General features: G+C 39.5%; 2 protein-coding genes across 4 annotated transcripts in view; one reads left to right on the plus strand and one right to left on the minus strand.

The window, feature by feature from the left end:
- ppt1 (palmitoyl-protein thioesterase 1 (ceroid-lipofuscinosis, neuronal 1, infantile)) overlaps positions 1–17,541 on the plus strand; it is a 356,601-nt gene that overhangs the window by 268,881 nt on the left and 70,179 nt on the right. The gene's annotated exons all lie outside the window — the stretch shown is intronic.
- The window catches only part of pum1 (pumilio RNA-binding family member 1), a 28,606-nt gene that overhangs the window by 5,573 nt on the left and 5,492 nt on the right, over positions 1–17,541 (minus strand). The window contains exons 2-18 of one of the 3 annotated variants that reach the window (XM_077195788.1): positions 14,588–14,901; positions 13,397–13,465; positions 13,200–13,305; positions 12,934–13,121; positions 12,528–12,697; positions 11,841–12,084; positions 11,447–11,540; positions 10,853–10,954; positions 9,454–9,596; positions 7,991–8,129; positions 6,983–7,108; positions 5,158–5,448; positions 2,770–3,006; positions 1,003–1,270; positions 741–870; positions 330–464; positions 102–239 (exon numbers count right to left, since the gene is read on the minus strand). In XM_077195788.1, the coding sequence (XP_077051903.1) occupies positions 102–239; positions 330–464; positions 741–870; positions 1,003–1,270; positions 2,770–3,006; positions 5,158–5,448; positions 6,983–7,108; positions 7,991–8,129; positions 9,454–9,596; positions 10,853–10,954; positions 11,447–11,540; positions 11,841–12,084; positions 12,528–12,697; positions 12,934–13,121; positions 13,200–13,305; positions 13,397–13,465; positions 14,588–14,890 (2,883 nt within the window). In that variant the 5' untranslated portion in view covers positions 14,891–14,901. Of the gene's footprint in view, positions 1–101; positions 240–329; positions 465–740; positions 871–1,002; positions 1,271–2,769; positions 3,007–5,157; positions 5,449–6,982; positions 7,109–7,990; positions 8,130–9,453; positions 9,597–10,852; positions 10,955–11,446; positions 11,556–11,840; positions 12,085–12,527; positions 12,698–12,933; positions 13,122–13,199; positions 13,306–13,396; positions 13,466–14,587; positions 14,902–17,541 lie in introns of all 3 variants that reach the window. The other 2 variants (XM_077195787.1, XM_077195789.1) reach the window with 2 other exon arrangements.

The raw sequence follows: 17,541 nt of genomic DNA on the forward strand, positions 1-17,541 counted from the left end.
GGCCTCCAAAAATAAGTCACAAAATTCCCATGGCACACAAACATACACACTCAAAACCCTTGTATTCAAACAGTGTTTCACACAATTCAACAGAGACACACCTGTCCTTTGAATGCATCAATGATGAACTGAAGAGCATGAGGCTGGACACACTCGATGCATTTCTGCACAACATGATTGCCATTCTGATCCTTCACACACTTTAACACGTGCCCGTCGAGCTCCCGAACCATCTCATTCTGTAAAACACAAACAAATTTGATTCAATTCATTCACTTTGTGCCACATGAATAATTATAACATGAGCGTTTAGCCTTTCATAAACTTACAATGACTTGTTGGTCCGAAGGGATGAACTCCAGAGCTTTCTGGATCACTCTGCAGCCGTACATCTGCAGCGCCAGGGATAAAACATGACCACGGATCCGCTCGGCCAGCGCCAACTTCTGATCCAGACTGCCAAACTAAACACAAAACTACTTTTAGCATCCTAATTGACGGCCAGTACACTTAATGCACATAACAGATGAACTTCGTAACATAGAAACTGTTACTTTCCTGTATATTACTGTGAAGCTGCATTGAAACAATCTGTATTATAGTAATAAATGTGACTTGCCTTAATGCGGTAACAAATCAAGTTCCAATCTGAACCGGCAACCTCACTGTCCTCATGTTAAACCGCACAGTTCATTAGATACTAAAACAATGCATTTATCAACAGAAGAACTCCGTAATACCTCAAAGAACTTCTGGATGACGTAATTTCCAAACACATCAACCATGAGCTGGTAGGCTGCCTGTAGTATCTCGTTGAAGACCAACTGACGTTCTGCAGGACTTGCTCTCTCCAATTTCAGCTGGATAAATCTGAACAAAATCCAAATTGTATTTTTTTTTTAATATTTTGGACCTTTTATTTATTATTCCCACTATTATCATATCATGCCGAAAATGCTGATATAAGGGTTCTGACTTTCTAACATGTGAGCTGTAGCAGACCTGGAGCCATGCTGGTCCTGAGAGAACTCCATGACGTGTCCCGCGATCTCTCTCAGCTGCAGGTTGGGATAGCGGTTGTTTCTGAAGTCCTCGAGGAGACGGCTGCGTCCCGAAGGCATCACATCAGACATGCCATAACGTAGCCGAGAGGAAGGGAAGAGCTGGCTGCTGGGACTGAAGAGAGATGACCCTGTGGTGGCATTGCGGTACTTCGCCTCCGCTCCTGGAGCTGCCGAGATGAAACGCCCACTGCCATTGGTCAGTCCACCTGAGGGGGAAGGGAGATTCAATTCATTAAATATGTTTAAAGGGGTCATCGGATGCCCATTTTCCACAAGTTGGTATGATTCCTTAGGGTCTTCATGTAAAGTTTGTAAAATTCCTCAATGGTTGTGTAAAAAAACACCCTTTTTACCTCCTCAAAAAACAGCTCTGTTCACAGCGACTCGTTTTGGTGCATGTCTCTTTAAATGATAATGAGCAACTGGTGGTTGAGAAGAGATTCCCTGATATGATTGTAAAGTAGGGTTGCAAATCGGACAGTTCATCACGATACGATATCGATTCTCTCAGCCAGTGATGCGATATTTGCCGATACCTCAAATTCTGCGATTCGATTCAGGGGTATATCAATCGATTTATCGATATTTAGATATTATGTGCCAAGTCTACACAACCAGTTACGTTTATTAACTCACAAATGCATCCAAAAATATATAACATCAACGTTTAATTAAACTCTTTGAAAATTGCACACCCTCTCCCAATGGGACATTTACACGTTGTTTGTTACAAGTAAAAAAAACAACATGATGTATGAAAATGAACAAGAACGGAGTTATCCGTTTTTGCAAATGAACTCTATAAGAGAAGAGTTCATTTGCAAAAACAACTCTGTTCTTGTTCATTTTCATATATCATTTTTTTTTATTTTATTGTGCATTTGAATATCAATCAAACTGCAGTGGGGTTGTTTTGATTAAGTAATAATAACAAAAAATACAGGTAACTTATAAAATTAAAGTTCATTGAAAGTATTTTTTTTTATATTTTTTTTTTTTTGTGTGGCAAAAGCAGATAACTCCACATTTCATGTTTTAAAGTTAAACAAAGCTAAGTAATTGCTGATACATAATAAAACACTTAATCTTTGTAACGTTAATCTCCTCAGCTGACATAGACGCCTGTCAAACTTTGTTGTTGTGATTAATGTACACGTAATACAGAGAGCTTTTCCCTCAAGACTAACGTGCTGTTTAAGCAAGATTCAGTGAAAAAGTTTCAGCTTTTATTTTCGTTTTACGCCCCGAAGAAGATATCATGGGTTCATCAAGATCGTTGAAATCCATCCTCGATCACTTTTAATCAGCTTTGACGAAACTCTCAGCTAGCACGTCTTTTCAAAGTGACTAGCAGCCTTGTCACCTGACCTGAATACTGCGCACTGATTCGCAAAAACAGACTTTTCGGGTTGTGTTCACAAACAAGGGTGCTTGTCGTTTCTGCTGTAACATATGAACTCAGGATGCCTTGACAGTGGAAAATACCGGCTTTTGTGACAAAGTGTTCAGTCAATCTTGTCAGGCGTCTATTTCAGCTGAAAAAAAGTTACGTGAGGATGTGGAAAATGTCAAAATAAAGGAACCGTATATCGATATTTAATGTGTGGGATCGATGTATTGTTACACCCCTATTGTAAAGCGCTTTTGGTGTACAGTAGTGCATATGAAAGCGCTATATAAATACCTCATTCATTCATATACTCACCAAGGTTAAGACTGCTTGAAGATCCATGAGTTGAGAGCGAGGGAGGCGGGGTGAGAGAGTGGGAGGGGCCTTGGTTTGGAAGAGGCATGCCTACTGGGCCGGGGGAGGAGCTAAAGCTGAGGCCATTGTAGAAACCCCCATGGCCAATAGGGGTGAGGCTGCTGGGTGTGCGCTTGTACAGATCAGAGCTACCCGTCAGAGAATCCCGACGTGACCCACTGGAACTGGAATTAGCCACTGCAACACAAAAAATGGACATGCAAAAATTAAACCGGAGTCAGATTAAATGCAAATCTGATCCCATCTAAAACATTTAAGCATTAGGAACTAGGGCTGTGCAATAAATTGAATTTCAATTTTGGCTCCCAACGATCACCAAAAAAGTACAATAGAGTAAAAACGATTATTTTGCCATGTTCTGTTTTGCAAGAACAGTCTTATTTTGTCTTGTGTTCTGAATGACACGCGCACATCCGCCCCTCCCGAAGCCATAAACTCTCTCAGCTTGAATGTTTAAACTGATAAGACTTTTCAACTTTATCAACTTTAGTTATGATGCAATGCTGGCCCGATTGTGCAAGTGAGAATTCCATCATGTCCCGACTCCTAAACGCGAGAGTGTAGTTTCAACGCTTGCCTTGTCCAACACATTTTGAGAGACAGAGAGAGAGAAGACGCGGCACCGCTGAACACTCTCGCGGTTTGTGAAATTATGTCTTGAAGAAAGTTTTAAAATGATTGATTTGATTTTATAATTTGTGTCATGGATTAATTTAGGCTAGTCGTACAATCTACATGCTATAGTGAATCAATGTTTGCGGGGAATTTCCCGCATTAGAAGTGGTAGACCTGCGGAAATTATTAAATACTTATTGAAGTATTATCTGTTATATTTTAATAGTTAAAGAATTTAAGAATTGTTGAAATAAATTTTTTTAATAAATGCAATACGTTCCCAAAGTCATGTGAAATAATTGTGTTACATAATCGTGATTTCAATACTGACCAAAATAATCGTGATAATGATTTTTTCCATAATCGAGCAGCCCTATTAGGAATAGGAACATATACGGTTTCTGTGGTTTGGTCCTGCAGTGCAGTACGTTTTAAAGTTCACTTCAAGCTGAAATACATGCCCCAGCTTTTAAAATTAGAACAGATAGGCATCATACGCTTGCTGACTGGGCATCATATAGCTAATGGCAGGATCACACACTACTAGATTTTCAGGTCCTTTCGAACACAAACTCAAGCAGAAACATGCATATGGAGATGCATGAAAAATTTAAATATTTTTTTCTAAAATCTGAAAAAAAATCAATTAATCAATCTCCTCTGACTGGATGGATTCATAGCCTGAAGCTAAAAATGTGCCCATCATATACTATTTTCTGTGAAATTTGTCAACTGTGACTGTCCAAAATCTTCAGACTGGCTCTTTCTGGAGGACTTTAGGCAATTAGAGTCAACTATATGATGTACATATATACATATTAGGGATGTGACAGGGAGGATATTTTCCCACCGGTTAATCGACATGCGACAACACCGGTAATACCGGTATCACCGGTAGAGGGCTTTTAAATCGCTACTTTAAAGGCAAACGTAAAATGCGCGCGTTAGCACGGGCATGCATAATGGTGTGGTCGTGCGGACCAGCACTGTTTTGTTATTGTGCCCTGAATTGGCTCTAATTTGAAAACGAAACTAATTGTTTTTTACATCGCTTATAAAAAGCTGGTGCATCAGTGTGCACTTCAATTTCACTTTTAAATTAGCGTCAATTCATCCTTCGCAGGGAGTTTGATTGACATGCGATCTGACCAATCAAAATCCACCATTTTTGTCCGACAAAGCAGTCAGGAGAGGATTAACGTCAGTGGATTTGAACTTGGCTTTAACTGAGGCAATCTGTCACGACACATTAAAGAACCACAAAACGGTAGGCCTATTTATTTAGGCATAGTTTGTGTGTGTTATGGTTTGTTCAAGCCCGAAAGAGAGCTCGATACTGACGCGCTTCTTTTCTGTGGGTCGTGTGTGTGTAATAGGCAGGACTTAACGGATACTGCGTAATTGCGCTAAATATTTTAAATATGGTTAAATATTTTTTTTACGCTTTAAACTTTTTTTTTTTTTTGCGGTGTCGTGGTGGGCAAGTGATGAAACTGGTGTTGCGACTGAAGACTGTGTAACATCGACTATCGTAGCAAGCCTAATACACACACACATGTATATAAAAAATTTAGACAGGGAAATTTTAGGGTATTTTCTAATTTCACATTGACTTTAAAGTAGATTTGCCGCTAGGAGGAATAACCCTCTAGCAATATTATAGTGATTTTTATTTTCAACATTACGAAACTTGAGATAACCTGCTAAACATACCTGCTGTGCCAAAACCCCCAAGTGCTGCTCCAAGCGTGGCTCCCAGAGAAGACGACGGGTTGGCATTGAATCCAAGTGAGGTGTTTCCCGGTTGGGCAGAGCCTTGTGAAAATAGTGAGGAGCTCTGTGAGGAGGAGCTTGGGGATCCACTCCCGTAAAAAGAGCTTCCTCCCAACGCCCCGCTCCCTTGCTGTCCGGGACCCTGCTGAGAACTCAACGCACGAAACGGCCCGCTTGCTCCGCCGCCGAGACCGCCATTCCCCCCGCCTGCTGAGGCGGCAGCAGCGGCCACTGGGAAATCAGAACGGATTAATTATACTTTATGTACTTTTGAAGCTTGACAATGTTGATTGATGGACAAAATAATATTAAAATTTAATCTTAATTTGTGTTCCAAAGATGAAAAAGCCTTATGGATTTAGAGCAATTTAAGGATAAGTAAATAAAGACAGAATTTTCATTTTTGGGTGAGCTGTTCCTTTAAATCCATAAGGTTTTAACTCCAAATACAAGACAAGTTTCTGAGAGTGTTTAATGGTGGTCTGGCAGCAGCGAATGTCACTTTTATTTGTATAGCACTATTAAAACACCACATGTTGGCCAATGTACTTTATATCATCTCAGTAAAACAAACAAAATAGTACAATAGTAATAGAATGAAACCAATAATAAAAATTATCATCAAAAATAAGAATAGGCCATGGCAAACACGTGTCTTAAGTTGTACTTTAAAAACATGTACAGAGTAAGCTATTCCAAAGTCTTGGCGCTACGACCGCAAATGCACGATCGCCTTTCTGGATCAGAACGAGATACTCAAATACAAGACAAGATGCTGAGAGTGTTTAAAGCGGCACTATGCAGGAATTCCGTTTTTGTCAAACACCGACCCCTAGAGTCGCTGTAGAGTACTTGTACTTAAAGTTACTGTCGTAAATACAACTCACGCAGAGCGTGACCGTCTATGATCTGCACTCACGGCCTCTCCATTTTATAATAATAAAGTAGCCTACCGCGTTAGGCTTACCTGAGCCTAAATGCAGGATGACATCAATAAAGTTACATCATGTACGTCGCATTATTTCATAACAATGTTCGTTATTATGATGTTGTATGACATGATTGCAATTTATCATAATAGTTTGCAAATTGCGCTCATTTACACTATTTACAACGTGTAGGCTTATTTATGTCCTGATAATTATGTGAGATATTGACAACTGCTCTCAAGATAATCGCAGGAATCAACTTTAACAGTGAAAGCCTGAGCGTATGGGACTCTTGTCCGGTTCCTCACGCTGTCAGATTCTCGTTTCCTTTTTCTAGACTCTTCCGACCACGCTTTCTTCCTTTTTTTCTCCATTCTGAAAACCCAGGTCTGATGTTTACTCGTGTCTGACTCCTCGCTCGGTCAGTCTGCCGTTTCCGCTATCTCTGTTCCTCTGAATCCTCCGACAATGCTTTTCTAGCTTTCTGCTTCTTATATGCCAGTTTAGCCATGACGATAGTTGTTCTTATAGCTAGCCGGATCTGGATGGGGGCGTATATGCGTGTAATGTGTGCAGTGCCGTAAAGCAATTCGTTACATCACGAGAGCTGGAATCACGCGATACTTCCTGACGCTGAGGCCAAAGTTGCAAGTGCGGTTTTTCCACTCACAGGCACCAGAGGGGGGCGAGACGACCACCATTCAACCCGAAAAGAGTCATATAACCATTCCAATAACAACAAAGCTGTTCAGTTAAGCTAAAAAAAACTGCATAGTGCTGCTTTAATGGTGGTCTGTCGACTGCGTAACCTTGATTTGTCATTTTCAAACACGTACCTGCTGACGGGCTGATGATAACCGATGCAGGGGCCATAAGTCGAACTGGTCCTCCACGAGCACCTGTGTTCACCACAAGTGCACCTGTCTGGTCATAATACGCAGCTGGAGCCAACATAGGATAACCTGGAATACCAGACACGTCTTAATCAGACACTGTTCTAACGGTGACAGGTTGACCTGTTCACACTAACAGCGATTAAACTGCTGAAGATTGACTAGTCGCTGTACTGTTGGTTGATAGTGGATACAACATTCTTGTTGGGACACCAGCTAAGATTTCAACTGACAGTCCAGGCTTTACACACTTTTGACCAATGAATGCCCATGACTTTTCCCAGTCATCAGTGAATAGTTTAAGGATTTCAACAATTTTTAGCGAATTAAATATCTTATTTAATAAAATATCACTTTCTACATTCAAAAGTTTGGGGCTGGTATGATTTTTAATGAGATGACAAAGCTGAATTTTCAGCGTCATTACTCCAGTCTTCAGTGTCACATGATCCTTCAGAAATCATTCTAAAATGCTGATCTGCTGCTCAACAAACATTTCTGGTGCATATTTTTATTTTATTTTGGGAAACTGATATATATATTTTTAGGAATCTTTGATGAATAGAGAGTCCAAAAGAATATTTATTTGAAATGGAAATGTTTTGGAACATTATAAAATGTCTTTACTGTCACTTTTACTGTTAATGCCTCAGCTGAATAAAATTAAAAAAAAAATAATGGTAGTGTATATTTCACAATTCCTTTCCATCACATAAAAAATGAAAATAAATTATTATTTTTAATTTCCTGGTATTTCTTGGATTTCTATGATTATCAGGATCCTGGTATTGGCCATTTGCATAAGGTAAAAATTTACTCAATTTTGTTACAATGGCAATCGCATCAGTCACCTCAATCAGTCACCTCAAATCACAACTTTCTTTAGTCGCATAGTCTTGAAAATCACTGTCAGTGTGAACACCTCTTTAAATGACGTATAAAGTCCCTTACCAGGTACGCCCGCTGCCAGACCCTGTCCGAAAGCCAAGGCTGAGTTCACAGCTGCTGCTGCTACGAGCTGCTCTGTCTGCTGACCCTGCTGTCCTTGACTGGGAGTCAGAGGTCGTTGGTTTCCACCTGCACGCATCACCTAAGGCAAACAAAAGTCAAAGATTGGCTGATGAGTTGAATGTATTTGTGTTACGAATTTTTTTTACAACGCAAACTCAATTCAAACACCCATGTGTTCTTATTCCTAAATGATAACGATTCCCCTTTGTCTTTAAGTGTCACCGTCCCGCTAGCAAGACGCCTAAATTTACTTCAATATATTACTATTAAATCCTAATTTAATCATGACAAACTATATATCGTTGGAAAGGTCTAAGACTCCTAAATAGATATTTTAGCGCTGTTTTTTTATTACAAATTATGTAGGAACAGTACAGAAGAGTGTGCCTCAAAAAATCTAAATCATTACAGGAGTTTCTGACCTTTGTCACAAAAAGTCGACGCACACACTTTTAATAATTGAAACTTTGGTTTTTAATGCTATAAGTTCATAAAACAATCTAGTATTTGTCAAAAAAATGATAAAATAATATTATCCTCTAAAAAGTATAATATATATATATAATTTTTATTATTACATCATATTTTAGTAGTTATCATAAGTTAGGTATCATTTGAAAGCTTACGAACTCAGAATTCATCCTGTGAAAACCGTTTTGAAATTGGAGGTTGCGTTACCATAGAAACAGTACTCTAAATTCTTTTATTAGGCTCCTCCCTTTTGGGCATCAGTAATAATCAATAAAACCGACTTTTAAGTCGGTATAGTGCATTTTAATGTCCATTATCAAAAAGGGGCGGGGGGGGGGGGGGGGGGGGATAGACACCGATCACAGCGGACATTCAAATGTGTTTGACAGAGAGAGCAGTTGTCATGTATAAGTATGAAACAGCTTCACAAACAGTCTATTCAACCACACAGTATCATTATTTCAATGCTAATTCAATAATTCACTGAAGTACTCGGATAAAAGTTTATAGTTCAGATATAAACACTTTTGTCTACATTAGCGATCAAATTAGAGTCACCTTTTAAAAGTAACTTGATGCCCTGAATAAAGATTGTATCAATTATGTCATTACACCAGTAGGTGGCGACAAGTGACTGAATGGATTGGCATTGATTCATTCATTCAAAAGATTCATTCAAAAATGATGATTCATTTAGTAATGAAACAACTCTTTATGATCATGAGATGAGTCATTGAATTATTCATTCAAATAGATATTTTTTAATTAAATATTGTTAAATAGACTGCAGCAATTAACATTTTCAGAAGCTCAAATTACATGTTATTTTGTTTAGTCGTCAGTTCTGAATCATGGGAGAATAGTTTTAAACTGTGATTCTCAATTTATCCAGATTCGTGCAGCTCTAGCGCTCTGATTGGCTAAACTCTCACCTGTTGTTGGTTCTGTTGGTTCTGTGCTGCTGACTGCTGGTTGGCCGAGTTGGAGGGGGTGGCGGCTTGCTGCTGGAATAGGTTGGCCGGATACACACCCCATGGAGTCACACCATAGTACTGAGGGGGCATTACCGCTGGACCTGAAAGACACACACACACACGTCATCGCTCAGATGAAGGGGCCAAAGCACACTGTTATAAAGGAGGCTCAGGGGCTTTGATTTACACAGGACTCAAGAGTCGGCAGCCATTTCCTCTGCCTTTGTACTATGCTTCAGGAGCATCAAAGCAGGTGTGTGTGTTTGTGTGTGTGGCTTAGTCAAGCAGATTGCCTCAATCCTAGAGCTAAATCTCAAGCCTCTGGAGGACGCCGTCCAAACTATCAGCCATCATGAGCAACACTTCTTATCCACTCCAGACTGTGAGCAACAGACTAGACTGTTCCTGCCACAGCGAGTATGGCATTCAAATACTGTCAACGTTCAAGTACAAAGAAACCTGCTGCACATTGACACTTTCATTGTTATGCCACATTCAACGCATTTGTATGTTTGCATATTGAAGACTGGGTGAGTTCACATTTAATGTGCATTCAAAGGTTTGGGGTCAGTATAATTCTTTAAAAAAAAAAAGAAAAATCAATGCATTTGTTCCAAAGATGTATAACATTGATCAAAAGAATTCTAATTCAAATAAATGTTGTTCTTTTGAAATTTAAATTTATCAAAAAATCATGGACAAATGTAAATGTTAAGCAGCACAACTGATGTCAACATTGAAAATAAATGTTTCTTGAGCAGCAAATCATCATATTAGAATGATTTCTGAAGGATTATGTGCCTGAAGACAGGAGTAATGATGCTGAAAATTCAGCTTTGATCACAGGAATAAATCCCTTTTTTAAATATATTTAAATGGGAAATAGTTATTTTAAATTGTAATTATTTTACAATTTTAGTTTTTTTTTAATGAAATAAATGCAACCTTGGTGAGCATGAGAGAAATTTTTATTTTTTTTAAATACATTTTGAAAAACCCCAAACCTTTTCAGACTGGACAGTAAAATATTACACAGCTCTCTAGAACAATTAATTCTAGTTTGACAATTGTAGAATAAAAATTAATATTTTGTTTTTCATGTTGCTAGGCTAATTGTTTTCCATGTTTTAATATGTCTATGCATTTATCTATTTGGGAAGAAGCAGCACTTCAATAGAATAATGTAGTCAGCTTTTCATTAAATCACATAAATAAACACCAACAGGGTGATCAGAACCCCAAAGTGATGCCGACTGGACTCATCAACATACTTTATATTTACATAATCATTTTAAACTTTAATAAAAATAACCGACATGATGCATATCCATCATAAATGGTAAGTATGTTCTCTTACCTAGAGTGGCGGCAGCTGCGAGGCCGGCGGCGTACGGATCAGTGCCGGGAGGAGCGGTGCTAATGATGTACGGATTCTGTACGAATGCAGCTTGGGCCAAACCTAACGCACAACCAATAAGAAACCAAATTAAATAAATCACCTGAAATTTTTGTCAATTAAAAGTGCAGTAAGTGATTTCTGAGAAACGCTGTTGAAAATTTAAATCAACACCCAAACAAACAACTTTGTGAATATTTGCTAGATGTCTGTTCTGTGCGTGTGCTGAAAAAAATGTGTGTGTATGGCTGTGTATATACGAGAAAAAAATAAAACATGCCGAGGTTGCTTTATCAGCTTGATACGAGAGTAATACTGTTTTTTCACAGAACCAAGATATGCTGTTGTTGTTAAATCACAGCTGGTTTATCTGTACTTGCTGTCTGATGTGCCAGCTGTTAGTTGTTAGCGTGTTTGTTATTTTGGGGACGGATCAATTAAGGGAGGGTGTGTTTCTTTTGGGTAGGGTTGATTTCAAACGTCAACAGTGTTCCTCATAAATTGCTCACTGCACTTTTAAGTCATCTGGACACTCAGAACTACGGTGAAACTCACCGATGTGTTGTTGTTGAGCTGCGGCGAGCGCGTACTGCTGCTGCTGGGCCGCCGTGAGCTGCTGCACTGTCAGAGCGCTGGACCTCTGGAACAGCTGCAATACATGAAGCTTTTATCAGACATTAAACATTTGCATTTGTTTATAGTCATATATGCAAAGGCTTCAGAAGCATATGCAAATGTGACTAATAATTACTTTTCCAGAACAACTTCTAAAGAAGCTGAACGGTATTGTGGCACATTACTTCAAACAAAGGTTTTTCAAAGTTAGCCTTGACATGTGCGGCCTTTGATAGTAACAACACAAAAATTTATAAACACACACATTATTATTATTATTCTACTCTATTTATAGTCTTGAGAGTTAAAAGTGCTAGCAGCATCAGATATTCACCTGTTGAGGGGAGTTGTAGTCGAACAGGCTGACGGTAGCAGCTGTGGAGTCGAGAGGCAGCTGGCCTCCAGTGTAATCAAACTGCAAAGTCTCCATAGAAACTGATTCCATGGGGTCCAGGGTCACATTTTGGGTTTCAACATTTGAAAAATCCTCTGCTGGTTTTGGCCCTGCACCTCCAACCATTTCTGGTCCACCCAATTCCACCTCTGGACCAGTCGGAGGGCAGTTACCAGGAGTACGACTGAGGAAGAAACAAGAGAGGTATGCATTCAATACGTTTTAGAAATACTGAAAGTATACATATGGAAAGCCTCACAAAGCGAACTGAGGGAGGATAAACATTACCTTTCCAAAGTTTGGGGTCAGTAAGATTTAATATTTTTGAAAGGAGTCTCTTATGCTCAACCAAGCCTGCATTTATCTGATCAAAAATCCAACAAACTTTACAACTTTTCTACGTGAATATTTTAAAATGTAATTTATTCTTGTGATCAAAGCTGAATCTTCAGCACCATTACTCCAGTTTTCAGCATAACATGGTTCTTCAGAAATCATTTTAATCATTGGTAACATTACCAATATCTTTACTGTCACACTTGATCAATTTGATGCATTCTTGTGGTATAATTTTTCTAAACATTGAGCAATAGTTCACGTATTATACTTTTTTGATGGTGTGTATACCTAAAATCCTTAACGTCCACATCAAGTCCATTCTGATTGGGCAGTCCATTGGGGTTATCCAAAACATCTGGCTCTGTCTCTTTCAGTTCCTTCCGCTCAGGATCAAATGTTGGTTTGGGTTTTTGTTCCACCCTTTTCTCAGGGTCATCCGCCTCCGAGTCTCTTGGACCCTGAGAGAAACAGAATGAAATTGAAGTAAAAATGACAAGGACTTCAGGTGCTAAAGAAACAGTTCATCCAAAAATTCTGTCTTTATCTACTCGCCCTCATGTCCTTCCAAAACCATGACTTTGGAAAACATGAGGCTCACAAATAATGAATTTTCAGCTTTGTGTGAACTATTTATAATCTTAATAAAAACAAATAAAAATGTTTTGATGAGAAAAGATTAATAATCAAGACTCACAAATGCTCCTTTGCGCAAACACGAGTCCATTTTCTCAGCAGGCGAGGAGCTAAGAACATACTCCACCATAGACACGCCTAATCCACCGCTCTCAGAACGGGGCGACAGCACAGATCCCGCCTCTCCCACGGGATGGAAACCCTGACCTGGTCGGCGCTGCACCATGATTGGCTGGGACACTGAGTGATCTACAGAAAAAAAGGGACATTAGAGAGAAAAAACCTAAATATGTAAAATACAACCATGCCATCTGCACGCACACACACCAGAGGTTCCCCAAGCACTGTCTCTCCACTGGTCCAGAAAGATCCCTTTTGGTCCATCTTTCCCTGAATCATCAGTTTCCCAAAACTTCTTCCCAGTTAGGAGCTGCTGCAGAGCGGGAACATCAGACATTAAAAACATTAATACAAAAGAATGAGAAATGAAGAATTAAGAAGAATAGGAAGGTAAGGACTCTTACTTCTCCCATGGCTCGGCCCTCCAGCGCAAGTGCCTGGAAGTCATGGTTAAGCTCATCCATTGATCGTACCTGTGTGAAAAATTATACAATTAATATAAAGATTCAATTTTATACAATTAAAGAGGACCTATCATTCTTTTTTGCATGTTCAACTTTCTTTAGTGTGTAATGTTGCTGTTTGAGAATATAGTTCTGCAAAATGACAAAGCAAAGTCCCTCCAACATGAGTTATTCTCTGTATCAGTGTCACGGTTTCTGAACTGCCTGAAACAGTAGATATGTATACTTCGATTCCACACACAAACGTCATCTTGAAACAGTCAGCGTGTTTCATCATCAATCAATGATGCCACAACATTGCGCAGCTTCTGGTTGTGAAACCACTGAGATTTAAATTCCCGAAGAAATGGGATAGTTTTGGCTTGTGTTTTTATAATGTATTAACTGAAGTTTTTTTTCTTTTTAATGTTTTTACTTTTACTATGGTAACTTTTTAACATTGTGTTAGCTGCCGCCTTCATCTTGTTCTATTGTGTTGGTTTAGTAAAATCATCTGCTGAAGTCTATTGCAGATATAGATATTTATACATGCATCTACTTGGGGTTGCAGACGCTCAGTAAACTTGCTCTCGAATGTTCAAAGTCCGGCTTTGACAGTTCTGATATGGCAGACGGCTTACGTACAGCGGCCCAGAGATATAGCGGGCATCTATGTAAATATTCTATGCCTGAAACACCTCCATTGTAGTCTTGAGTTTTCTTTCGGGAATCACAATATTCATATTTAAATAATTCTAGCCGATTCTGGTTGTTCCAGGCGTCCAATCAAAGCACATGGCAAAATAAAGGGGCGGAGGCTGATTAAGTGAGTTAGTAGCGTGTTTAAAGTGGCAGTTATGGGGGTTAAGGGGCGGGACATTTCCCAAACACGCTCGAAGCAGTTGACCAATCACAAAACACTGGTCCAGCCGACCAATCAGAGCACATTGTGCTTTTTAGAAGGAGGGGCTTCATAGAGACAGGAACTAAACAGAGCGTGACTGGGAAGAAAGGAGCTGCAACAATGGAGATTTTGGGGAAATTTTTTTTATTCTAGACCCTAACAACAAAATCAAGACTTTTTACAATATTATAAATAGGTCCGCTTTAAAAAAAAAAGCATCTACCTGGTCGATTTTAACAAGTTCTCACCTGGTTGTCTGCATGAATGTTGTCACCAGTCGGCCAGCGGTGCTTGCAATTGTTGTAGCCAGGCTGGTCGCCATGTTGCCGCTGGAAGAAGTAATCCACCATGGCGTCATCTTGAGAGCGCCCTGCTCCCTGCGTAGGGGGAGGGGCCTGAGGAGAAGGGCCGGGTTGGGGGGGGTGGCCCGCAGCACTCAGCACCACAGGCATGCTGGGTAATGGCCTGTCAGGGGGAGGCAGTCTCAGGTGGGGGCTGAACGAATCCTGCCAGAGCACAGCTTTCCTCTTCAACACACACGCTACGCTCATTCCACCAGAGACTGTAACACAAGAACAAAACAAAACACTATTAACCCCTAAGGCATCAGGTATTGCTTTGCACTTAAAGTGCATTCAGTTACCATATTACCACAGCTGTGCATCTCAAAGCAGGCTGAGGATGAGAAGGCTCACAAAATATTGCAAAAAAATGACTAAATCAAACCCACTTTACTTATTTTAAAGAAATCAAACATCTATGGAGTTAAACATTAACAGCACAGTAAATTTGATACGGATTCAATTGAATCCCTGAGCCATTAAAAATAAGGCAACAGAAAAGACGACACACATGGTCTGGGCTGGAATGAGGTCAATTCAATCCATCAGTGTGATAGTAAGTGCTCATTACGACATTGCACACACTTGTAGAGGCTCAGTCGGGAAAGCAGAGGTTGTTGTTCTGGTTAATCAAGCAGAGCGGGTCTGTCAACTTGAGACATTTTATTCTCACTCAAATGTCCATCTGATATCATAGTCACAGATTTACTTTGGAAATGCTGGGGAAAGCCAAGAGTCGAAACTATGGAGGAATTTAAACAAAACAAATTTTCCTGATGAGAAAAGGTTAATTTCTAGCTTGACATATATCCTCTTTTAATACTCAGAACTTAAATATTTCCTTACATTAGTGGCACATATATAAAAATACATCATGGGTGGAAAAAAAACCTTAAGAATTGTCACATTACTGAATACAATAAAATCACTGACACAAAGTACTATTTTGTAAAAAATAGGCCTAATTTAAGCTACAAAAAGTTTTACTTTTGAAATTCACTTAAAGGCAACATATGTAAGATTTTTGGATTACAATACATAAAAACCTCAAGAACAATGTTATATATTTTATTTGACTTGTGTACTTACATTATCCAAAAATTTCACAACGCTTAAATCCAGAGAAATTAGCTATTTGAACCAGTGTAACAGCGCGTATTACTGGGTCGCCTGTCAATGATGTCATATACGCAATACTGTTGATTTCCAGTAGGGGTGTGACGGTTATTATATATAGTTGAACACCATCATTAGAAGTCTATAACCGTCAAAACCATGCTATTAAAATATTTTTTAATAAAAAAGACACCGGGGGGAAATTGTATCAGCTGAAGAGGGAAACGGAGGCAGAGTTAGTGGTGCTTCGGAAACTGCTACTGCTGGAGATGATTCGGGGGAGGTCTGTGCACCACCCCCTCCCAAGAAGAGAAATCTTGGAGATCTCCTTAATAAACGGTGGTCTGAAATCTCTCCCCCTTTACCGATCAGAGCGCGCGCTGACACGGAGTTAACCCGCTATCTCCAATACGGCTGTGCTCAGAATATCGATACAACGATACATCGTCACGAACTCCTGACGATGCGCGTATCGATACAGTCGTGCTTTTGAATGTAGCCAATTCAGGGCTCGAATTTTTGCGCGGGATTGCAGTTATTGCGCATAATTTTAATCATTCCCGCAGGTCTCCCACTTATAATGCGGGAAATTCCCAAAAACATTGATTCACTTTAGCATGTAGGTTGTATTAGTAAATTAATCCACACAGATTATAAAATCAAATCAGTCATTTTAAAACTTTCTGCAAAACGCAATTTCACAAACAGCGTGAGTGTTCAGCGGTGCTGAGTCTTCTCTCTCTCGTCTCTAAAATGGGTTGCAGAAGGCAAGCGTCAAGCGCTACAGGTGGCGATACTACATTCTCGCGATTAGGAGTCGGGACATGATGGAATATTCACTTGCACAATTGGGCCAGCATTGCATCGTAACTAACGTTTATCATTTGCAAGTCTTTTTTAGTCTTTCCAGTTTAAACACTCAAGCGATTTTAATCTATTCAGTACTCGCGCGCTCTCAGAGATGTTTTTCTCTGCGTGCTTAAAAAGAGTACAGTTGCATCACAAACAGCTCGCGAGTAACAAAAGTTATTTTTCGTGGATTATATCGCTTTAACAGACAAAAACACGCCTCCCCTCCCGGGCGACGACGGCGTTACGAACCGTCACATTTGACTCACGTCATAACCGCTATCACCAATTCTGAAACCGGCACACCCCTAATTTCCAGTTTTACTTTCGTAGAGACCATGGAAACACCAAAGACACTCGCACTTTAATATACTATGCGGGTTTTTTTATACAGGAGAGCAACTGCTCGGATACTTTTATCCACAGAAAACGAATCATTGTTATATAGCTCAACACGTTAGTCATTTTCTTGAGTTACCGCGAGTACCATGTCTCAGAGACAGGTAAAAATAAAGTGAACTGTATGAGTAGTAATTCAGCATTTGTGGCTATTTCATTAGAATGAAATAAAATAATGTGAATTTAAGTGAATAAAAATAACTGTATACAAAGTTCAAGTACAGGGACAAACGAGGTGGACATTAAATAACATTAATCGTAACTTTAAACTTAAAATATGCATAAACAACGTGAAAGGAGTGGCAGTGGGTGACTGCGGCATAAGCATAATAAAAACAGCAACGTAAAATCTCCCAGGCTCTCAGTTTCACCTTAGCACAGTAACGTCAATAAAACTTTAATACATCACATCACCCACGAACATGCTTTCCATCAGAGAAGACGACAAATCCCATGATTCCACGCTCATTCAAGGCTAGTGCTGTGTGGTATACCGG

This window comes from Siphateles boraxobius, unplaced genomic scaffold (assembly GCF_051911475.1).
Source record: "Siphateles boraxobius isolate OS27281-9 unplaced genomic scaffold, OSU_SipBor_1 35, whole genome shotgun sequence".
Classification (NCBI taxonomy): Eukaryota; Metazoa; Chordata; class Actinopteri; order Cypriniformes; family Leuciscidae; genus Siphateles; species Siphateles boraxobius.